Genomic DNA, 25,691 nt, shown 5'->3' on the forward strand with positions numbered 1-25,691 from the left:
ATGATATGATTAATATAATTAATATTAATATAGTTAATATATATTTAACATTTAATATTATAGTATAATAAATATTATATTATAATATTATATTTAATATAGTTAATAATTCTGGCCACTTCCTGTTTAATGATGTTACTTCCAGCCCTCAGGAACTTGATGGGGAGTCATGGCCAACAGCCATGGGGGTCAAGGGAGCCACTGGTCGGAAAAGTTTGAGTACCACTGCCCTAGCGGATAAAAAAAACAGTGGATAAAAAAAACAGTGGAAAAATAAAGACCCACTTCCAGGTTTCTTGCTACTCCATTGCTCCTAATAAGGTTGTGTCTTGACATTCACAGGGGTTTGATTCTGAAACTCCCTGCTGATACCATAAAATGTGTTAAATAAAAGTAATTTTAAAAAAATTAAAAAGTGTGTTCCTTTACAATTGTGGTTTAAAAACAACTTTTCTTAGTGTTGTAGAGAAGCAGTCAGCAATTAGAAATGGAAAAGATGCCCTGTCTTTGCCTGGCTCAGCTGAAGAATGGAATGATCACTCATATGACTGTCTCTCTACAACAGTAAGAAAAACAGGTTTTAAAACTGATTTTAAAGGGATGCATTTTTCCCCTTCTCCAGAGAACTGCACATTTCATTTGCAGTGGCCACTCGTGTTGAGTCAAATTTGTGTATAAGAAGGTTGGACCTGTACTTTCCTCCTCCTCATACATGAACCACATGTTTATATAAAAGGAGCGTAATGGCTCAGAGACTGTGTGAATCAGAACATCCCTGGTTTGAATGCTGACTCTGTCATAAATTCTCACTAGGTGAGCCTTAGGCAAAGCACTGTCTCTCAGTCTGAGCTTCTCAAATGCAATATGGAGAAATACTTGCCTTACAAGGCTGTTGTAAATATTCCATCAAGATAATACATGTAAATTGCTTTGCACACTCAAAAATGCTATAAAAAGACTGAGTGTTATTGTTACAATGGGTCCTCAATACACAGTGATTGGGTTTCCAAACTCCATGTGGATATGAAAATTCACAGATGAACATTCACAGATGAACAAGTCTGTTGATTTTGCAGTGCCAAAATGGTGCACATTTGTGCAAATTGCACAAATGTTTATTACATTTCCAATTCATGGTTGACTAAATTCATGGATGCGAAGTTCGTGGATACAGAGGGGCCCCTTGTATTATCTTAGAACTTGATGATTTCACTTGCAAAGTAACCAACATCTTTCCACAATGAGACACACATACCAAAATTTTGTGTACATACTGTAACATGGGATAAGTCTTTAAATTACATATTAAAACTTGTGGGCTTCTCCAGAGAACTCTGGTTGGTCACTAAAAGAAACAGGTCTAGATGGATTCTTGGATTGATTCAGCAGGGCTTTTCTAAAGTTTTAAATCAACAACTAGATTGTCTTTTTTTTTTTTTAACTCATTCTTAAAACCGACTTTAAAAAATCCTGATGTTTTATAGTCTTAGAACTACACCTGCATATTAAACAAGCTCAAACTTCAGCCATTGCAAGAATATGGGCTCTGGAAAAAGAGTTTAACCAAGAACTGAACTAGCTGCTGGATTCCTTTATGTGACAGTGAAACAAGTTGAACATCCCTTATCTGAAAAGGGTGGCTGAGATAGCCACACCTTTGTTTTCTGATGGTTCAATGTACACAAACTTTGTTTCATGCACAAATTAAAAATCTCTCTATATAAAAACAAATGTCCTGACTGACTCATCAACTCCCAGCCCAAACTCCTGTACCTAGAAACATGAAATTCATAAGAACATAAGAACAACCCCACTAGATCAGGCCATAGGCCCATCTAGTCCAGCTTCCTGTATCTCACAGCGGCCCACCAAATGCCCCAGGGAGCACACCAGATAACAAGAGACCTGCATCCTGGTGCCCTCCCTTTCATCTGGCATTCTGACATAGCCCATTTCTAAAATCAGGAGGTTGCACATTCACATCATGGCTTGTAACCCATAATGGATTTTTCCTCCAAAAACATGTCCAATCCCCTTTTAAAGGCATCCAGGCCAGTCTCCATCACCACATACTGTGGCAAGGAGTTCTACAGACCAACCACATGCTGAGTAAAGAAATATTTTCGCTCACAGGAGGCATTACTCTGCTTCTCCATGTGTTCCAGTGAGTTAAGGGAGGGCACCAGCTCAAGAGTACTATGGCGCAGTCTAGCTTCCCTCATAGGAAGAATTTTCTCTTGATAGTAGTTGCTGTATATAACACCTGAGGGTCCCTCAATTTAAGTCGGTATGACAACTGAGTATTTAAATATCAATGGGGAGACGGTGCCTCACACTATTGTCCCCATCACATGAGAGAGCCCGCCTGTTCCAATCCATCTCCTTTGTCAGTATGACATTCAGTTAATCACTGCCACATTGCTGGCGGGAGGCAAGACGGCCCACGCTGCCTTCAAGATGCTCCTCAACTTCATCCATGCAGAAACAACCCTGTGCAGCATCTCAAAACAAAGCACCATGGCCCATTGTTTGGGATGAGAGCACCATGGCGCACAAGGGGTTTTTTGAGGAACTGAGTATAACCCTTAAAGACATCAGGGACAACAAAGGAGTGATGGGGGTGTTACTGTGCTTCTGACTGGAGACTTCTGGCAGACTCTGCCAGTAGTGCCAAGGGGAACTTGAGCTGACAGGGTTAAGGCTTGCTTCAAGGCACAGTATCTATGGCCCCTCATCTGGAAACTCTCTCTTAGGAAGAACATGAGAGTCCACTTGAGAGGCGATGTCTCCGCTGGGCAATTCTCCTAATTCCTACTCAAAATAGGGGATGGAGAGTATCCCCAGTCTGAGGGAAAGGTTACCATCTCTGGCCTGGGCTCAGTAGTGACGACTCTAGCAGACTTCACAACCAGTATATACCCTGATATTGCCTATGTCCATGGAGTAGTTGTGTGAGCGTGCCATTCTGACCCCCAGGAACAACAAGGCTGCCATCATTAATGATACTCTACTTAAGTTGTTCAAAGGGGGAGTAAAGGTCAACTGGAGTAAATGGAGTCAAGTTCTGTGATCTTGATGGTGTAAACTGATGATGCGGTCCACTTGGAATTCAGAAATGTTGCTTTGAAACCTCAGCACACCCAAACTCTGCAATGGGACCAGACTGTGAGTAAAGGCCCTCCACAGTAATATCATTGAGGCCACAGTATTCACTGGGTATGCTGGGGCGGGGCGGACAGGACTGGCATTCATACCATGCACACGATCAGAGTACCCCTTCAAGTCCCAGAGGCTGCAGTTCCCCCTCAAGGTCTGCTCTGTCCCAGAGGCAGTCACTGAAGGTGGCAGGGATTAATTTGAGGGAGGACTGCTTTTCACATGGGTAGTTATAAGCGGCCTGCTCCAGAGTGAGCTCACCCAGCAGCCCAGCAATCCTAGCACCTGAGGGGAGAACCACTAATGTGGTCTGCAAAGAAGTCCTTAAGTAGAGAACCAAAGGTTGTAGGTGTTTTTTGTGATTTTTTTTTTCACGAAAATAACTTCTTTGTTTTTTCTTCATCAAATGTTGTATTTTGAATTTTAGTTCATCATTTTTCTGCATCCACCCACTTCACTTTATTCAAGCTACATATACTTTTTCTTAATTTGTTTTCCTTTACTTTTGCGAATACCCTTGTGAAGCACAAAACCAATTCAAAATATAAAAATAACAATTTATTAAACAAAAAAAATTGACGAAACCATGACTTTCAATAATTACAAGGTGTTGCCTGACATGGGACAGTTAAGTTAAACTTCAATTGTTCATTGCAGTCAAAGGAGTTTATTGCAGTAAAAATGGATTTAAAGTAGTTAAATACCGTACTCAAGCACAGGTATCATGCTAGTATTGTATTAAATTACCTTCAGGCTATGTGTAAAAGGTGCATAAGAAACATAAATGAATTTTGTGTTTAGACTTGGGTCCCTTTCCCAAGATCTTATTATCTATATGCCACACAACATCAATGGTACACTCTGCAGTGCAAGTGCATACTGATAAAAGTGTGGGGATGGATGGCAGAATTTGGTGATGGGTTCAGGCAGTGGCCCGCATTGGACTGCCTGATTTCAAGCTTCCATTCTTTCTCCTGAGGAGACCCAAGGTAGCAGCAATTAAAGTTTAAGGTCAGCCACTACACAAGTGTCACACTACAAAACATATCATGCTGGCATGCAAGTACAGAAAGACTAGAATGTCAGCACTGGCAGTCTAGCAGTCAGACTGGATTGCTTAACACAAGTATATTGCTCAAGATGGATCACTGTTATGAACTATGATTTACAGCCCAATCCTATCCAACACTGGCATAGCGAGGTTATCAAGCACACGCTATATACAGCATTGGATGTAAGCAGGCAGGCTTACGTCCCTTACAAATGTTCCTTTATCCCATGTCACACTCCAGCCTGCTCAATGGGGCTACTTGGATCTGTGCCACCTAGGGCTTTCAGGCCCAGGACAGGGATTAGAATGTCTCCTCCGTTGTCCCCACCTCCTCCTGGGCAAGAACTGCTCCCACTCCACCCTCCCCCACCCCAAAACACCCCCTCCTGTAACCCTCTGCCACTGCTCTGCCACCCAGCACAGCACGTACTTGCCGTGCTGTTGGGCAGGATTAAGCACTCATGGAACAGCACAGGCCTTCCTGCCAGCACAGCTTGCTCGTGCAGTGTTGAAAAGCACTTTACATCGCTTTTACAACATCCAGTGCCAGTACTGCGGCTGCAGTGCTGGTGCTTCTCAACAATAGGATTGGGCTTCATCAAACTAACCAAAGATTCTATTGCTGAGCAATATTTTCATCACATGCTAAGTTTTAGACACAATACTGAAGGTGCAGATTATGTTCACATCTTAGATAGCAAAAGACCTATCCCATAGTTACAGTGCTCTGACTTGAACATTTTTTTATTTCATATAATAATAAGAAGAAGAAGGGGGAGGAAGAGGAGGAGTGAAAAAGTGATCCTTTGATCTTTGTGACTTTAATCATTTGCCTATAATGGTACTGCCTCCACAATGCAAAATGTCTCCACAGTTACATTTTTAGGTTGAATGCCACCTGGTGTGAAAGTTTGCAAATTATTAGCAAAATTGTTGTCAATGGAGAATCCATTCTACTGGACTTCTACGTGTTGGTTCGGGAATATTCTAACTTCCTAGGTCCCCTTTCTAGAACACAGAATCATGATTTAGAAATACCTTGTGGTGTATTCCACAAGGAATTTACAAAAAAAAAAAAATAAGCTCAAGCTGCCTCACAAAACAAACATTTCTAAATCACTTCATATACACATATTGTTCAGCAGCAAGGAATGTATAGGGCGGCCCTCAATATCTGCAGGGGTTCCATTCCTGGAATCCCCACAGATACTGAAATCCATGGAATCCACAAATTTTGGGCCCCCCCTAAAAAGGCCTATGGACGTGAATGGAGCACAGTTCTGGCCTCCTCAACCCTCAGAAGGCCTTCTGAGTCCTTGTGCCAAAAAACACAGCTGGGCTTGGCACCCGCGGACATTCAAATCAACAGGTACTGAACCTGCATATACTGAGGGCTGCCTGTATTACCACCTCCATGACCAATGTCTGAAGGACCCTAAGAAACTACTTACTTAATATTTTAAAGATTTTTATTAAAAACAAGAGTTATTAAGGGGAGGTCACAATATAAGTGTATAAAATAATGAACACTGCGGGAGAAGTTCTCCTTACATTATACTTGAGCTTGCAGGGGGAGATGTCACCCAAATAATCTGACTCGTGTTTGCTTCAGGACTGACAAAAAGTATCACACAATGCATAAATAAGTTATGGGATTCACTAACACAAGAAAGTAGTAGCAAACCAAAGCTTTTTAAGAGGATTAGACAAACTTATGAAGAAATACTAAATGGAACCTCAATGTACAGTTGCAGTATTCCTCTGCATGACAGTCACTGGGGACAAAACGAGGAAGACCATCACCTTCCCATACTACTTTATGGTGGCAGTGACGTGCCACTTTTAGAAACAGGTCTTTGATCCAATTCCAAAACTATAAGAATTGTCTTACTGGGTCAGAACAAAGGTGTCTTCTGTTTCCCAGAATCACCAGCCTTTGTTACTAGCAAGCAGTACAGGAAGGTGATATTGCCTTCCACTGTCTTTTATACCCAGGATCAAACAAAAAGTAGAGTGACTCCTGTGCCACCTAGCAGGTCTCTTCTGAACAAGTAGCATTTCAGTAGTTGATTATGAGCCCAATCCTGAGCTTGGTGTGCCAGCTCACTGTCAGTGCGCACTGTCGCAAATGTGCCATAAGGCATGTTAGCGGGCCCTAGCACCAGGCGAGAGCTGGTGGTAGCCTAGCACTACCCGGCACCAGGTGGACCTCAACCCCTGTTGCTCGACAGTCACAGACTGCCGACCAGCGGAGAGGTAAGTGGGGGCATGGGGGAGGCAAGGAGGAGGCTTTCTGGGGAGGGGGGAGGGGCGGAGGGCAGAGAGAGAGCAGGGAGGAGGCGTTACGAGGAGGCAGGGAGAGGGCAGGGGGAAGCGTGCAGGGGGGAGGGAGGGAGGTGGGACCAGTGGAGTGATGCTCCACTGGATCCAAAGCTTCCTTGTTGAGCTCACCACCTGACACAGAGGCTTTTGATTCACCACCAACATTTTTGTTGGCAGTGAATTGAGTAGCCCCATTGTAGGGCTACTCTCTTTACCTGGGGGAAAGGGTCAAAAGTTCTCTTCTCCCAAGGAGCCATCGGCAGTTACCCAAAGCATGTAGCATGTGGCAGCAGCCATTTTCGGCACCTCTGCAGCCTCGTGCCCCAGGCAGCCGATTGGGTTGTATGATTGGCAAGAGGGAGACTACAAAGAAAAAAAATTTCAGAAGAAGTCCTTGGACATAGCTAAAGTAGATGTTTGGATCCAAGTCACTGTTTTGCTTATAGTTTAGATATTAACTACTTTTAAATATTTACAAACTTAGTCTTGTTAATAACTGACCTCAAACTCACCCAGAATCACATTTTAATTTGCAATTATTTTGAAATAGTGGATCAATATGTATGAATTCTTATCTATTCAGAACTTCATCTATTCTTATCTTTTCTGCTAGAGGTTAGAAAAAAGTCCCTTGAAATACAGCGTAAATTCTTACCAATTTTGTGTACAAAACCACCAGCTGCATACAATATAAATTATGCAATTTAAAAACACACTTGATGGAAATACTGGAAATACTAATGGAAATACTTTTTAATTGAAATACTATTATTATGACTCTTCTATACCAGACTTTTATGACTTGTATCAGTTGTTCAGCGATTAAAAAACATAAAAACATATAACAAGAGGCAGCTAATTATACCTATACATGTAGACATTTATATGTCCACAAAGGAGAAAACGCAGAAAGCATTTCTGGAACATTTGATGCCTCTTTGCAAGTATAAAATAATTGTTGGGCCATGTAGTCAGAGGCTTCAATTCAAAGTAATCAACAGGCAAGTAAACTGGCTGTGTGCTCAGAAGTAGCTACCTTCATAGATTTTTTCGTAGTAGTTTCCATGCCTGAAGAGGCAAGTCACTTTTTAAAAAATAATGGCCTGTTTCTTTGGGAGCAAGAGATGCTGCAGGGGAAACTTTAAGAGACAGCACTTGCTGTGTTTCTTTTACTTACTTGTAAAGTTTCTTTATGAGATTATGGCCATAATGTAACATCGTGGCAATGCTTTCAGTTAGACACACATCCAGCATCACCTGATGTGGACTGATTTGTAGTTGAGAACCCTCATTTGAAGCCTTCCTCTCTTCCTCCCTGCAGGAACTCTGCATCAACCCCACTGCAATGAAAAACACCTATACAAGATATGCACAGCTGAACCTTCATTTAAGTGGGAGAAATTCTCAACAAACGATGCCCCCAAGCTTTATGCTGTGATCAGTTGACCACAAGGCTTTCATGGAACAATCATTCACTACATTTTCGGTCTCCATAAGATATTCAGACTAATAGTTAGATTATGTAGGTAGTAGATAGCTGTAGAACAGTCTTTTGTTAATTAGGTATCCAATAGTAACAAATTATGCACCTATTACAGATGACCTTTGGAGTCACTCAAGGTACAGTCACAATCATGCATTAAAATCTGCTTTTCACTGTAATGTGTGAATGTATGAAATTAAATGAGGCTTGCAATGTAATCAGTGTGGTTGGCTGCCTTAATATATTCCATTTCAATTTCAAATCACCACAAGCCAACAGTGATGAATCTAATTTGATCCGTTGCTCACAAAACCAGTAAAAGAAGATGTAAGCAGCCGTATTGACAACTGGCAATATGGACATATTTCAAAGCAGTTAATATGTTCTAACATTAATAAATTTCATAAAATATTAAAACTCAGAAGCACACTACAAAATGTTAGAAAGGCACAGTCATATTAACCCAACAAAAATTATATTAAAAACTGAATACTTTGATCCACAGAAGCCAGTAACTTTATAGTAAAAGCTGTAATATCCATAAACAGTAGGGTGCAGTTATATCGTCCTAAGAATAGCAATCTGTTCCAACTAAACATCTCAACACTCATTATATGTAAACATTTATTGATCAGTAACTTCATATGCCCGATCTCATCTGATCTCGCAAGCTAAGCAGGGTCAGGCCTGGTTAGTAGTTGGATGGGAGACCACCTGGGAATACCGGGTGCTGTGGGCGTATACCATAGTCTTTTGAGACTGAAGGTTGCCAACCAACCACTTGCTAATTATATCATTATTATTGTCCGACAACCACAATATGGTCTTCCGAGTCCGATTCCCTGTGCCCATATTGACTCAAACATTTTCCTCTGAGAGCCTACTAGTTAAGGCATATTCGTTGGGAATAACAAATTAGTGATGATCATTTCTGAGAGGAAAAACTGCATATTTTCCATTGTCTTTCAAGTATCCTGAACAAAGTAAAAAATTCCTTAATAATTATTACACAGACAAGAAAAAAGAAAGCCAAAAAGCACTAATTGAGACATAAGATATTGTACTGTTATAACAACTATACTGAACATATTGTGCAAGGATGAACACTGTCATGGACTGCTCTTTTAATGGGAGAGATGAGTAGTGGTCCAATCTGCGATTTTTAGAGAGAAGTTACTTCAATTTCTTCACCATGCCTATAACAAGTTTTTTGAATTTTTTTTTAAAAGAAGGCAATGTATACACATGAACTCCTGTTAAAAAGAAAACCAGTAAAAAACCTACAACATTTCCTCATGACTTCACAATAACAATTAGGCCATGTCAGTATCTTTCAATGATCAACACACAAGCTATATCAAAACTTTAGATATAGGCTGATGGGTTCTGAGCTGTCTGTGACAGATCAGGAGAGAGATCTTGGGGTGGTGGTGGACAGGTCGATGAAAGTGTCGACCCAATGTGCAGCGGCAGTTAAGAAGGCCAATTCTATGCTTGGGATCATTAGAAAGGGTATTGAGAACAAAACGGCTAGTATTATAATGCCGTTGTACAAATCTATGGTAAGGCCATACCTGGAGTATTGTGTCCAGTTCTGGTCGCCGCATCTCAAAAAAGACGTAGTGGAAATGGAAAAGGTGCAAAAGAGAGCGACTAAGATGATTACGGGGCTGGGGCACCTTCCTTATGAGGAAAGGCTATGGCGATTGGGCCTCTTCAGCCTAGAAAAGAAACGCCTGAGGGGGGACATGATTGAGACATACAAAATTATGCAGGGGATGGACAGAGTGGATAGGGAGATGCTCTTTACACTCTCACATAATACCAGAACCAGGGGACATCCACTAAAATTGAGTGTTGGGCGGGTTAGGACAGACAAAAGAAAATATTTCTTTACTCAGCGTGTGGTCGGTCTGTGGAACTCCTTGCCACAGGATGTGGTGCTGGCGTCTACCCTAGATGCCTTTAAAAGGGGATTGGACAAGTTTCTGGAGGAAAAATCCATTACGGGGTACAAGCCATGATGTGTATGCGCAACCTCCTGATTTTAGAAATGGGTTATGTCAGAATGCCAGATGCAAGGGAGGGCACCAGGATGAGGTCTCTTGTTATCTGGTGTGCTCCCTGGGGCATTTGGTGGGCCGCTGTGAGATACAGGAAGCTGGACTATGGCCTGATCCAGTGGGGCTGTTCTTATGTTAAGCTATCTCCCAGTTTATCCCCAGAACATTCTTTCTCAAAGGAAAATAGTTCCTACAGGTATTCAAATCAATGAATTCAAACTTCTAAATCACTTGTCATTAAATCTTACTCATTGAATCCTGTATAGTTAAAGCCCACTCACAGTTACAAAAACAATGAAGCAGCCACATAAATAGCTCAGTATTTTAATTCCAAGTTCATAATATTTGACACTAATAGAATTATTTGTTTTTATCTTGTAAATAAAATAGTTCTGCCTGTCACTCACTTTTTATTCTTTTTTGTCTTGTTGCATATATCTTTAGCAAAATGAAAATGTCTGTTTTAAGTGGAAATATTACAGTACATAACTCATGTCAAAATAATTGCATTATTAGATTTGGAGTTAAATTAAGATAGGAAAATATTATGATATGCATTTGTCAGCTATAATCCTGGTAAGATCAACTTCTTCACAGGTTAAAATGAGACAAAGAGAGGTTAAACACAAAAATTCAATATGAGTGGACAAGAAATATTCTCAGAGTTTTAGCCTGAAAATATGGGTGCAAACTGAACATAATCATCAGTATCAAGTTGCAAGATGTATTGTTAAAATCCAATGGAATCAGTTTGCCTTCAGTAGGTTTGGAGGGCAGCATTGATGCAGTTAGTAAAGCTCTCCCTTATAAGAGAGGGAAAGTGGATCCATTCTTCCTAGTTGATCCATTTTATGGAAAGTCCATACAACAGATGATGATCAGTCTTTGGTGAAGAATACTTGGAAACTAGAGTAGCAAGTTCACCTTAACTCCAGTTTAAACCTTAAACCAGGGGTGATCAAACTTGCAAATTTTGGGTTCCTGACCCTCTAACAATTGTGTAGAGGGGGAAATCCTGAAATTCCGTCAACAATTGTTAAAGGCCCAGGCGCCCTCAAGTTGAAAGCTCGGCCACCCCTGCCTTAAGCAGTTTTTTAAGAGTTATTCAACAATAGTTCATACTAAATTTGCTATGCATACTCATGACATTTTGCATTTAATGTTCAAAAGCACAATGTATTTTAAAGTAGACAGAATAGACATGTTAAATGAATGCATCATTTTGCTTGACCAAAAATAGGTAGCATCCATTTCTCTAGGTTTACAGGGGTGTGTCCAAACATTTTGGCAGGAGGCCAAATCATCTCTCTGACACTGGGGGGAAAAAGAATTAATTTACATTTAAAATTTGAATAAATTTACATAAATGAATATATTAGAGATGGAACTTATATGAATGAATGAAGGTCTTGCAGTAGCTCAAGGCCTATAAAAGGCCTTGCACAAAGCAAGGCCAGCCTTTCCTTCACTGCCACTGCTTCATTACAGAAGTGAAACAGAAAGTAGTGGAGGGAGCCCTTGTCCCACAGCTCAGGTGAGAGGTTGAACAGTTGTCCTCACACTGAGAGCAGTTGCATCAGATCAGCACGGGCTCCAGCAAGTCTCCAGAGGGCCAGAGGCTCATCGGAGACTAGGGGCTCCCCGCGGGCCAGATTGGAAGCCCCTGAGGGCCGCAAGTGGCTCCTGGGCCAGGGTTTGGGCACCCCTGCTCTAGAACATAAGAAGAGACTAGCTGGATCAGGCCAAAGGCACATCTAATCCAGCTTCCTGTATCTCACAATGGCCCACCAAATGCTTCAGCACACAAGACAACAGACACAACCTGCATCCTGGTGCATCTGGCAATCAGAGGCAGCCTACCTCTAAAACCAGAAGCTTGCACATACATCACAGGTTACAAGTCATGGTAGGTAACTCCATGTATTTCTTGTATTGTGCAGATAGACATTCCATTACTCTATTCTCTGCCAATGGATCTATTCATGAAGGTGGGACATATCTTTCTGTGTCATGAGGCAGCAGCAGCCCTTTCTTGTAAACAGATCCACTTAGCAGGGAAAGAGGGCTGGCTGTTCTCCTTGTTTAAAAGATCCACTTTTGAAGACAGGCTTCTGTTTCCTTCCCCAGCAGCAGACTTGCTTGTGAGGAAGAATGGTAGCCTGTAGTGTGAAGAAGTAGATTAGGCCTGTGGCCCTTTCCTGTCTGGACCTACTGAGCAAAACACATTTTTTGTTCATATAAGAGGGCTGACCATCCCCACAGACCCACAGTTTCAGAACTACTGATTTAAGGTTTTGATTTAGTTATCAAAATTTAGTAATCAAATCAACATAGCAATCAAATAAAGGTATTCTTGTCCTTAATATGGACTGATAAGTGTTTTGCTTGTAAGACCACTACCTGCCTGCCCCATATATGAAAACTCTTTCCCCACTCCATAATACTCAGAAGCTTTCAAGGTACAGCAATTCCTCACTTAGACTTGTTTTGTTTTAAGTTGCTTTGTTATAAAGTTGATGAGAAAAAAAACAGATTGCTGGCCAGGGTCCCTGTGTGGAGTTTGCTTGTTCTCCCCATGTTAGCGTGGGTTTTCTATGGCCTAGAAAGCTCAGGTTTATTTCAATATTTAGTATTAGAAGTGCTTTAGGTCTTTATTTAGAAGTCTGGTGACGTTTTTACAACCAGAAATACGGTGTAGGAACGCAACTCTTGTTTACGTATATCAATTAGCCTACAGTAAAACTGGTTTCGTTACAAGTCATTTTGCTTAAAGTTGCAGTTTCCAAGAACTTTTTGACAATTTTACATGAGGACTCGCTGTAACTCATTTCTTTGGCGACCAAGACAAATGATTGCTCATGAAAAAACAACAGTTATTGTAACAGATTTAATTTGCAAAGTACTTTGATCTTGTTTATCTGCCACCATTAGGCTATTATTGTTGTTTATTTATCCTCATATCACTAGGTTATAAAAGGGAAACTGAGGCTTACCCAGAGAATTCATGGTTAAGCTGGGACCACCATCTCCCAAAACTATATCCAAACACTTTTCATTTGCCACTCTATCCCTTAGTGATATATTTATCTTGCTGGATCTTCAGATTATTTACTTTTTTAGTATGTTGCCAGTTATTCAATAATGTATTTAACACAACTAATCCTTGATATTTGGGATAGATAACAGTACTAGCAGGAGCAGCAAGAACAGGCACAAGTTCAAAGGAAAAGAATCAGAAGTATTCTCACAACAAAGCAAAATAAACATATACTTTTATAATTCAGCAAAAGACATGTCAGCAATATCCTTAACCATTTGCTGGTCTCAGGAGAAGGCGGCCAGAAACTAAAAACCACATATAATATGTAGGAAAAGAAAATGCTAGTAGTTCACCAATTGGTCTTTTAAATGATCTCCAGTTCATAAAATAAGATTTTAGAAATTTTTTACTAGATAATTATACTTCCTGATTTTGTAATTAGTAGAACTACATGTAATTACATAATAATTATGATGGTAATTACGTAATTAAGATGTATAATTATGTAGTAAAAAACATTATGGAAATAAAAACTATCAACTGTATAACCACAATAAATCTACAAAAAATTTGCTCCCATTGCCTTAAAACTATATTTTCCCACCAAAAAAAGAGTGATTAGTCTACTATATCAACTACCTGATAACAAAATAAAGAAGAATCTTACATAAAGATATTGAATTATCCTCTTAAGGCTTAATTATACCAATTCATTAAGAATCAAATGTATATATTTTACTTAAAATCACACCTAAGAGCCAATCCACTGAAATTCCTTTGAAGCTAATGAAACAAAACATGACAAATTTTGGAGTGGGTGGTTTTAAGAATGCATATTTTAATCTCTTAAATACCAGTATTCTGAACACTCCAGTAAATATATGATGTACGTCTGAAAAAATATCATGATTGAGCTCTCTCTAGTGAACAGCAGTCCAATGTTGCATTTACGTAAGTTTTTTTCCATTCCAAAAGCACTTAAAATGTTGTGCTTATAGTCTAACAATTTTATCAATTTATTTAGGTCCATCTTTGAAGGGAACTGAATCTTCCCATTTTTCCATAAATATTTAACCTAATAACATACAATTAGCTACTATTAGAATACTGTATACCAGCAAGTGAACACTGGGAACATATGATGTAATGAGTCACTCCTCTCCAAAGTGACTGGACATTAAAAAAAATATAATCTTAATGAGCCATTTTACAGGTTGATGTTTGAGAGGTTGTCTTCAAAGCCACTTCAATTATTGACTTGATGATATAAATACTACCTTGCCACAGGTATGCCAACTCAATGCACCCTCTCAAAATATACAAACATTCTAATGTCACCCCTTGTACCCTCTTAGGTGCCTTTTGAGACACAGCTGCAACAGTTCCCTTGTACTTTTCTGAACAATCATCACCTGGTAACAGAGACATTGAAGATCCACCCATTAGTAGGTCTGACAATATTGCCAATATGAATAGCCTTCTTATAAAGCTTTCTAGCAACTCATCCATAAAAAAAAATCACTTTGTGCTGATATTTGGCACACCAAGTTATGAACACACAGGAAAGAAACAATGTCTAAATTACAGGATACAAACAAATATTCAAAGTTAGATTTTGTGTTTTGCATGTAGGTCATACAACATAACTTTCACTTTTCTAAATGCAATTTTATAGCCTATTCATCCAGAAAGTGAACTGAGCATGTTTAGTATTTTTATGAAGGTGGGAGTGTAAAATGCTGCTAAAACTGTGTAAAATTATTTACTGAACATGCATTTAGGTTTGTTTTGTGAATCCACAGCATAAAAATGAATAGTGTGAAGATGTCAGTAAGTACTGAAATATACTCTGGAAGTACAGACAATGCTTTTAATATCTGACCTTGTTTCAATCAATAAATATCTCAATAACACCTAACCTCTCATTTTTACTTCAAGCACTATTTCAATACTTTCCAGAACTTCAGATTTCAATGTCAGAAAGCCCTACAGTTAAGGTATTCAGGGGAAAGATATCTGTATTTTTTACTGCTGGGCTAGCTGTTCTTGTATATGTAAAAGAAAAATGCAAGACTCAGTAGAAAGTATATCATGTAAAGAAATAATAGCATCTGGTTTGTTCTTCAAGATATTCCTTCAAGGTTTTTGTTTAGGCTATTAAGTTGCTCCGTATAAAATATGCCCAACTCTGCTGGCAAAGGAGGATCCAGTCTGCTGCTTGAAACGGAGCCCAATCCTCTTAGTCAACCAATTTGCTGCATCCCTTTCAGTGGGAACAGATTCAATGTTCCTTGCAATGTACCTTCATACACTGCCAACCCAATCCTATCCAGTGCTGGTGCAGCAGGGCCACAAGGCCACACTATATCCAGCACTGGGACTGAACAGGCTGGAGGTCTCCTCAGAGTAAGGGAACATTTGTTCCCTTATTCTGTGTCAAGCCTCAGTCTGCTGCATGGGGCTGCTTACAATTGGGGTGCTGCGCTTTATGTGCTTTAAGTGACTTTTGTGACACCCACACTGGCGATTAGGATTGAGCCATGTGTGGGAATGAGTACCTTCTCAGTGAGCTTTAACTATTGTTTATACATTTTTTAAGATAATTAGATGAATCCATAAACAAAATTAACACTACAGAGTAGTAGTCAAAATATTTAAAATATTAGGAAAGTCCTACGCAGCCTCCCCACCCTCAGAAGGCCTTCTAAGGCCTCCAAAAGGCTGAAATCAACTGGAAGTGACAATTTTCAGCCTTCTGAGGGTCATTATCAGGCAATGCTATTCTGTAACAGGAATCAATTATCACCTATACAGAGAACGCCCACAGCCAGCACTTCCAGAGTCTTGCTGAGTAGCTCCCTTATGGACTACCAAATTTAATTGTATTTTTTGTGTGCTGGGGGGATGCATGTGGTCCATGACAAGTCCATTTTTTGCCTTGGTGGTCCCTGGGCTTCTAAAGGTTGGGAACCATTGTTTTAGAAGAACTTGGTTAAATGGGGATTCTAATCTATATTGGTGATGATTAATACAGAATGAGCATCACAAACAAATCACATCCTTGCACTGTTAATCCAGAATAACTACCATCACCTTAATCAGTAACCAAAGTCACTAACACAGGACCCTAACCCTCTCTACTTGTAAAAATGCAGCACAAAAACGCAAAAATAATCATCCTTTAAAAATAGAAATTGAATGACTTATGGCAATGTGCTCAGATCCCTAAACAGAGCAATTTCTAGCATTGGGGGCAGAGTGCAGGCCTCCTGGACCTTCCCTGAAGTGAGTGTGACCACCCCCCAAGGTAAGGTGAAAGCTCCTGAGTTCCTATGGCGCTGCCATCAGGACATCTATCCGCCCCAGGCCCTGCCCCCACACATACTTACCCGTGGTCCCAATATCCAAGTAGGACTTCAGGGAAAGCTGACTTCTGGTGTATGGAAAAAAATCCGTATAAAATGAGAACTTTCCCATAACAATTGCTGTATCTGACATTCAATACTGTAGAAGTTTTGGTAGGGTATAAGGCAGGGCTTCTCAAACTTGTCACTTTCACCTTAAGGGGTGGGGCAGCCTGGAGGCAGGGAGGAGGCAGCAGCTTGATCCCCAGGATCGCACCACTCAGGGGGGCTGCAGGGGCTTGGGTACACTTACCTGGGCCTCCTGCAGCTTCCCGGGGGTGTGGGGAGCCCTGTGTGACTGTCTGCAGGGCTCCCTGCAGCTTTGAAAGTGAAAGTGGAGCGATCATGCCCTGCCTCCACTAAAGTGGAAGTGGAGTGCAATTGCTCCACTTTCACTTCTGAAGCTGCAGGGAGCCCTGCAGAAGGTCGTGCAGGGCTCCCCGCACTCCATGGAGGCTGCAGGAGGCTCAGGTATGTGCAGCCAAGCCCCTGCAGCCCCCCCACCGCTGCCTCCCCCCGCAAGAATTTAGAGCAGCTCAAACTCCGCTTGTTTGAAAACCGCTTGTATAAGGCCATATTACAGATTCTTTTAAAACTATCATGGAATTTTTAAGGATATTGGCACATAAGTGGCAAAGTGCACACAAGCTAGTATGGCAGTGTGTCTTCTAAAGTTATTAAAAACAGACTTACAGAACCACATCAGGCATGTCTAGTCAGAAGAAAATTGAATTCAATCGGATATGCCTAGGACTGCAGCCTTATTTTACTTTCTGGAGTAATATTGATTAGTGACCCATACAGTACATATTAACGGAGCCCAAGTATGAGAAAAAGTATGCATAAAATGTCTCATCAGGGAAAGTAAAGCACATAAAGTCTCATGAAGTCTCTCTAAATTTACATGTATTGAAAATCATTTTACCACTTTCACTATGTAATATGATAACCCCAAGAGTGTTTCCACTAAAGGGAAGGGTAGCAGAAAATTATCACCCTTCTCGCCTCTGAAGCGAATTTAAAACATACCTTCTTCAAACACAGTTCTTTACAGATTGAGGGATACACAATGAATTATTAGGACATGCAGGTTCCTTCTTATATAGGGAATTCCTCAATTCATGCAGTCAATTTTGTGTATATGATGCTAGCAGAATGATGCAGAATGGAATAGCACAACAGAATAGGACTGCCTTTTATGATGCAAATTTTCACTTTAAACTCACAGGGTAATTACAGTGTTTTAACATACCTTTTTCTTGATCAGTAAGTTTTTCCATTGCATAGTCCACATCAAAAATGTACCGGTAAAAGCACAGCTGGGTGTACAGGGTCTTGTCAGAATACTATAATGTAAAAAGAACATAAATGAAACATACTATTGAGAAAAAGCTCACATCAGAAAAGGCATGCTTGCTTACAACTTCTATACACAGCCATGCTGTTTTACCATTATTTACTGGATTTTAAATTGTTGTTATGTTAGTTTTAACAATGTTCCCCCTCAAACATAGGTTGTTCTTATGCTCAAAATTAAAATGGATATAAATTCTTTGATTAATTAGCATGAGATGTACTAAGGTGCGAAACACATTATCAGCAGTATAATTAAATGGTTTTATCTCACAAGAATTTTCTATTTACATTTGTTCTTAAATCCAGATAGGATTTATATTCACAATAATCATAAATGTTAGGGTTAGAAGAGACCTTGGAAGGTATCTTGCACAGTGCAGACATTATTTCAGTCTAGAGTTAGCAAAAGTTATGGTAACTTTTGCACAGCTAGCAAAAGTTAACTGAAGACCTGATCCAGAGCCAGCCATAAGGCACATTTACGAGCCTTACTGCGGGCCCAGTGCCAGAGCTAGCCCAGCATGAGCTCGTGCTGGGCCAGCTCTGGTGCTGGGTCTGCGTTCCGCCGCAAGACAGTCGCCTGGACTACCTGGCAGCAGAAAGGTGAGTGGTGGTATGGGGGGAGGTAGGGAGGAGGCGTTCCAAGGCGGGGGAAGGCAGGGAGGAGACATGATGGGGGAGGGAGGGACCGGTGGAGCTCTGCTCCACTGGATCTTGAGCACCATTTCAGACCATGAAATCAGACACGGGACTTCCAGAGCTACCATAGAATCGAGTAGCCCCATTGCAGGGCTGCTTCCTTTCCCCCGAGGAGGCAGTGGCGGCTATCCAGGGTGCACTGGATGCTGCGTCAGCCATTTTGGCACTGCAGCAGCCCCACACGCCGGACAGCTCAGGATTGGACTGTTTCATGTAACACTGTTTTTAAAACCAGGGGTTTCTAACCCAGGAATGATTACTTTGGATCTCCTGCAGTCAAATTAATAGACAAAATTGCCTAACTTTAGTGCATGTATCAAGCTTAGAATCATGTCACTTTTTATTTCTGACTGCTAACCTTGTGTATGCCAAATAATAAACTGAGCTTATTTAATTAAACATGAATGCTCTAATTGGGGGACATTCTAATAACTTATTTTACCTTGTGTTTGAATCATACTACTAGGAAAGTGGGGTGTCATGTGGTTAGAGATGGGAAACTCACAGAGCAGTAACTCAGTATGTAGAACTGTAAAACAAAATAATTTTTTTTCTAGTAGATATTGTATATCCTGCTGCTGTTCAGTAGGTGGAAGTGGAAACAACGGTTAGACTTATTCCTTGCAGTAACTAAACACTCCAGAGTTCTGGTGATGTCAAAAGTTGCATGTACACACAATTCTCTAATATAATTTGGGAGCTTTTATAGTTTTTGCATTCTAAATGCACAGCAACATCGTAGGTTTTTGAAATGATTCCATGCACTGCACTACACTACGTTCAATTGTCTTCAGAGTCTGTTTTACCCAAGAGTTTCTAAAAGAAATTAAGGGTAACATACTCTTTTTGTAGTGGCTTTGTTTCAGCTATTTAAACTGCACCAAGGCAGAGTATGAAGCTGTAAGTTTCAGGCTACACAATAACCGACTATTTATTTATTTTATTCATTTAGTGCAGGGGTGTCCAAAGTTTTTGGCAGGAGGAACACATCAGCTCTCTGACACAGTGTCGGGGGCCGGGGGAAAAAAGAATTAATTTACATTTAAAATTTGAATAAATTTACATAAGTTTACATAAATTAATATATTAAAGACAAACTTATATGAATGAATGAATGGTCTTGCAATAGCTCAAGGACTATAATAGGCCTTGCATAAAGCAAGGCTGGCCTTTCCTTTGCTGCCACTATGGCATCACAGACATGAAACAGCAAGAAGTGAAGGGAGCCTTCATCCCACAACTCATGTGAGAGGTCAAACAGTCGCCCTCACGCTGCGAGCAGTTGTGTCGGGCCAGTGCGGGCTCCAACAAATCTCTGGAGGGCCAGAAGCTCATTGGAGACTGGGGGCTTCCTGAGGGCTACATTGAGAGGGCTCAAGGGCCGCATGTGGCCCCAGGGCCGGGGTTTGGGTACCCCTGATTTAGTGTATGGCATATAGTATACTATATCCATGGTACACTGATGTGAATGAGTTATAAAGATACACAGTAGGATGGGATACATGTATTGGTTAAATGTGGTTTGGTGCTTCAGTTATATCCACCTAATATCACTTAAACATCTGTACTGCTTTGAATGAGTAACTCCATAATTTGTCAAGTTCCTTGTTACAAAACAACTGATACTGATCAGCATCAGAGGTGTGACATTGGATTAACTGAATCAAAGATTCTATGACATCATGCAATAGCCTTGACTCCATACTTAAAACTCTTCTCTTTCTGGGAAATGATGCAAGAAAATAGAACAGGTATGGGGACCTGCATAACAGGCAGGAAGAAATAGCTGCCCTGCAAGAAAGAAATGTACAGAAATAATAGAGTACGGTATATCAAGGCTTGTTCTAGCAGCAAGGTGTATGTAGGACAATTCACAAGTGTCTGCAGTACCAGGAAACAACAAGAGCATAAAGTAAATACATGCTTCCTGGCCCCATAGAGATGGAGTCAGATAGGTCAACTAAGGTAAACTTTACAGAAGATTGTACTTAGACAGGTATATACCACATATTACTGACTTTGCATAACTGTGTCATATTTAACAGATATGGACATATTTTCTGAAACTGTTATTCCATTCAAATATAGCTAATGCCTACATGATGTATATGTACAAAGTGCATATCGATTCAAATATATTTAGGTGCACATTCAACATCTTTATTTGCTATCTGTGTTTACTTCTTGATTAGGAATACCTGCCCCTAAAAAAAGAAAATCACATGATGCCACCATTCAGAAAATCACTAAACTGTTTTGAAAACCTTCAGTGATTCTTTGTTAGTAACACAGTAACTAAAAATTTAATCTTATATTGTAATGCAGACCAAGCAATGATAGTTTAATTTTTACTTCTTTTAAATTTTAAGATTTATAACCCACCGAACAAAGCTCCACAGAGCCTTTAGAGTGATAACCAATATAACAAAACCAATATAAATAGCAATATCTAATCAAAATTACACACGAAGAACAAACCAAACAGTGGCGTATATAAAGAACTACTAGATGTACCAAATGCATAAGCCTGCTCATCATTTAAGTTTTCAACTTCCCATTTCCACTCCAAGAAACCTAACAAAACAGTTTTGACCAGACTTCTGTAAGTAAGAGCTGAGCTTACTTGGGCAGGGAGTTCCACAATGCAGGTACCTCCACAGAATATGTTCCGCTTCCTATCATCATTGTAGCCTACAATAATTATGGGGTTTGAAGTAGGAGACCCCAGGATGATCAGTATATGGGGAAGTGGCTTGTACAAAAGACATTTCTCAAGGCAAACTAAAGTAATCTAAGGCCAGCACTTTGAGCAACTGATCAGAAAAACTGGGAGGGAGCTGTGGTGAAAATATCTGACTTCCCCCACTTTTGGACTATTTTTCACTGACTTTGGACCTTTCTATCATCTCAGAGGCTTCTGTAATGCCTCAACATCCAGGAGGAGCAGCCAAGTCATTCTAAGAGATGGCCATGTTTGCCCCACTGTGCTGTTTATTGTTTGAGCATTGTCTTCTTCTTCAACTGACCAATAAAACTAAGTATCTGGCTCTGAGCCAGCTCATTGAACTGTGTATCCTACCTGATTTCCAGGAATAAGAAATTCAGGAGCTCATGTCACACACCCCCTTACCCAATCCTGTAGGTGAAATTTGGTTGACATCCATAGGTTATAGAAGCATTGTCATGCACACCCCTTTGTGCATTTACTCAGGTCAAACATCAGCAGTATCAGATGCTTCACAGCATCTCACCCACTCTAGTGATATGCAAGTCAGGGGAGGCAGAGCCTCACCAGACCCAACACGTAAAAAAAAAAGTCCTTGCTTCTCCACATCACTCCTTTCATCTCCAGCACAGATACAGCCCAATTCTTTCCAAATTTCTAGCACTGCTGCAGCTTCACTGCAGCCCCAAGGTAAGAGAAAAAGATGTTCCCTTACCCAGAGGCCTCCATGACTGCCCCCCAACTCAGGATACAGTGCACACCTCTTTGGCATGGCTGCATTGTGCTGGAACCATCAATTGAACCCTCAATCCTTAACTCAGTGAGTTAAGCAGAGCACACACATTCATTACAATACACAGGGAAGTAGCCAGCAGCTGATTCGCAGCAAAAAATGGGTAGCTTCCAAAGAAAAATAGGCAGAGTGCATGTGTCCGCAATCTTTGGGGAGGCAGCAAGCTGTTATCACAGCTAGCTTCCAATAATTGCAATAGCTATGCAATGGATCGGCTCTGTAAAGCATCTGGAGAGGCAGTTTTTGAGTTGCCTCAGGGAGTATGTCACTGAGCTATCCCTAGCTCCTAGTGGGGAAGAAGCAATGAGGGTTTTTTTTGGGGGGGGGGGGAGGGGAGGTGTTTCAAGGAAAGTACAGAGATAGACTGAAAGTAAGGGGAGGAGGGGGATTGTGTGTGTATTCATGTGGTTGTGCCTCCCTGGGCCTGGACCTCACTGCACATCACTGGACCTCCCATCCTGCTAAAGAGAGTACAAGGACTACCTCCTCAGCAAAATATGAGTAACGTAGGGAAAGTACCCAAAAAAGACATGTCAGCTTTGTTTTTATTCACCACTTGCCTTTTAACATCCTTTTCAACCTTTGTTGCCCACTTTCTCCTCTTTTGTTGGATTACCAGTGTCTCATTTTTAAAATCCTTATATCATTTCTTTTCTGGTTCTTTGATATTTTGAAGTCTAAACAAACTTTTTGTACTTTTTCTGTTCCACCTTCCTGGTCTCAGTGTGCTTAGGAGGGGGCAGGTTACCATATCTGCCAGATTGCCCATGTTCTGGTACGGTTTTGTTTTAAGGGACTCCCCAGATTTCAGGGCTCCCGATTAAATTGGAAAGATTTTCCCAGGATGATTTCCTCTCCTCTGGACTCCTAAGAGTTGGCAGTGAAAACTACCTTTCCTCAGTATATTTCTAGTTTTCTTCAACAAAAACAGTGAAGCAGGGAGCACAGAAGTGTGTACTCACTGCTAACTACTAGGCATTGCACCCAATTTGCCCTAACTACAGGTCTCTCAAACAAGTGCTCTGTGCTTTCATTGGCTCATTCTTGCTAGTAAACTGGCTGCCACATTTTGAACTAAATGAAGTTTCCAAATAGTTTTCAAAGGCAGTCCTACACAGAGATCAGTATGTCCAGTCTGGAGATTACCAAGACATGCATTGTGGTAACTAGATCATCATTTTCTAGGAGTGATTGGAGCAGGGGAATCACCTACTTCTATTAGAGACACTTCTTGTCATAGATAGCACCCAAGAGTCCAGGAAAAACATCAGGTTCAGGTGTGCTTCCAAACTAAAGCACCTGATCCTTCAAGGACAGTAAAACATCATTAAGAAACTCCAAGATGAGACCTCCCACCTTAACATTCAGCTTGTCTGGATTGAAGACTTCAGTTATTTGTTCTCAAATTCTTTATTGCTAACCCCAGACAGTTGCTTAAGACATCCATTGGGTCATCTGGACTTTCTGAACAACAAAATGTAGCTGAATGACATCAGCATCCTTCACATCAAATCTGGATAATCTTTCACTAGTTTCACACAAATTTAACTATAAGATGGACAAGGAGTCCTGTGGCACTCATTGGAAAGAGCATAGTTCCCAGGAATGTCTCTTGAAATGCTTACTGAAAAGAAAGAGTAGAACTGCTATAATGAGGACTATCAACTGAAGTGATTTGGAAGAAAACCATGGTTAATGGTATCTAAAACTGCCGAGAGGTCCAGGAAACTCAATAGGACCATCCTCTCCTATCTGATCAGTGACCAGATGACTTGTGTATAACACCTACCAGGGTGACCAAAACAGCTTAAAACCCTCAAAATGGGTCTAAAAACCACAATGTAAGATAATCAATGTGATCCAGATCATAAGGTTGTTCTACTACAACATGCTTAATCACTTTGCTCAAGAATTGTACAGTACCTATTGGATATATAACAGTTGCAATAGTTCAGAGGTACCTAACATCGTTTGGCTTTTAAACAGTAGTATTACAATTGCCTCACTCATAATGAAGAGTTTTAGATACCATTAACCATGGTTTTCTTCCAAATCACTTCAGCTGATAGTCCCTCATTATAGCAGTTCTACTCTTACTATGTCTGTTAAACCTAATTATAGAAGTGTAGCAAGCAACTGTGGAGGAGAAAAAGCCATGTTTTTGCACTGTTGGGTTTTATGGTGGTTCTGTGATATGGATTGCTTATTATTTTTAGATTGTATATTTTGTAATTTTGTTAATTGTAATTTTAATTTTTACATATTCTGTTTATCCATAGCAGCCTTTGGTATCTGCAGTATGGAGAAAAGGCAAGTTATAAATTGATAAATAACAGCCCAATCCTATCCCCACTTATCAGGGAGTAAGTCCCATTGACTCTAATGGGACTTACTTCTGAGTAGGCAGGCATAGGATTGGGCTGTAAGATAGCATGGAAACATTAATATACATTAGCACAAACTCTGACATGGTTATACATTCAAAAGGCTTTCTTATGGGACATTTCCAGTAAAAAGGAATTTAGAAAGACAAAAGTCACCCTGTGGTCATCCTGTCCACTGAGAATCAAACTACACGTGCTGGAGAGGCATGAAATGTTAAAACTTCTTAACTTTTATTTTCCCCAAAGGAGCAGGTAACGCAAGGAAGATTCAGATTAGGATTGTTGTGTGGTGTTTAACTCTTTTCCCAACAAAAACCACCACCCCCTGATATAATATGCTCTAGTTCAAAAAATTTGTATGTGTATGTGTGCTTCCCTACTGGAACATATGGTAGCTTCAGGGGGCAATCTTCATGAGAAAAATGGTAAGAAAGGAAAACGGGTTAAGCTCTACTCTCCATTTCTCTATTGTCATTTTTTTGGGGGGAAAAGAGATGGAAATGCATTCATAAATCATCATAACATCCAACTTGGTTCTGAGTGCTAGATTAGATAATACTAGTTGAATTACAGGAAGATAGCATTATAACAGGTTTAAGAGCAGTTTGAGAACAAAAGGTCCATGGAAGCTGTGGAATCTCCTTTCTTACAAAGATTCAAGTCAAAATGCTGGGCAAGCATCTGTCAGGAATGCTTCAGGAATACAATAATAGTCATCTCTGAACTATACAGAAAGTAATCAACCCACTAGAAATCCCTGGGATATATAGGTGTGCCCCAGTAGCCACAGGGGTTCAGTTCCAGAACCCCCTGCGGTTAACTGAAACCACAGATACCAGAGAACACCCCACCCACTGAGCCTTAAGAGTGAAAAAGTCACTTCTAGTTTTACAGAAAAACTGGAAGTGACTCTAAGGCTCCGTTTGAGCCTGGCAGGCTGCGGATGGACATGCATGGTCTCTGCTGGGTTCAAAGGATCCCCCAGCGGCGAGGGGAGTGAAACGCACAAGGGGGCCTGCAGACCCAATCCACGGATAAGTGAATCCGCAGATAGGGGATCCGTAGATACGGCCCCCCCAGTCAGTATAAAGTACAGATATTGTGGCAGTGAAATGCAGATGTCTTTAAATTGTTCTAAATTCTAAATATGAGAATCATGTTGTATTATTAAAACCAGATTATTTATTGATTTTTAAATGTTAGATGAATGCATTT

The 25,691-nt window shown here is 40.5% G+C and overlaps 1 protein-coding gene across 1 annotated transcript in view; it reads right to left on the reverse strand.

Annotated features, from left to right (window-relative positions):
• The window catches only part of POLA1 (DNA polymerase alpha 1, catalytic subunit), a 247,703-nt gene that overhangs the window by 39,015 nt on the left and 182,997 nt on the right, over positions 1-25,691 (reverse strand). Inside the window, 1 exon segment of the mRNA XM_066619493.1 lies at positions 17,772-17,865. Within this exon segment, the coding sequence (XP_066475590.1) occupies positions 17,772-17,865 (94 nt within the window).

The sequence above is a fragment of the Tiliqua scincoides genome, chromosome 3 (assembly GCF_035046505.1).
Source record: "Tiliqua scincoides isolate rTilSci1 chromosome 3, rTilSci1.hap2, whole genome shotgun sequence".
In the NCBI taxonomy this organism is placed as follows: domain Eukaryota; kingdom Metazoa; phylum Chordata; class Lepidosauria; order Squamata; family Scincidae; genus Tiliqua; species Tiliqua scincoides.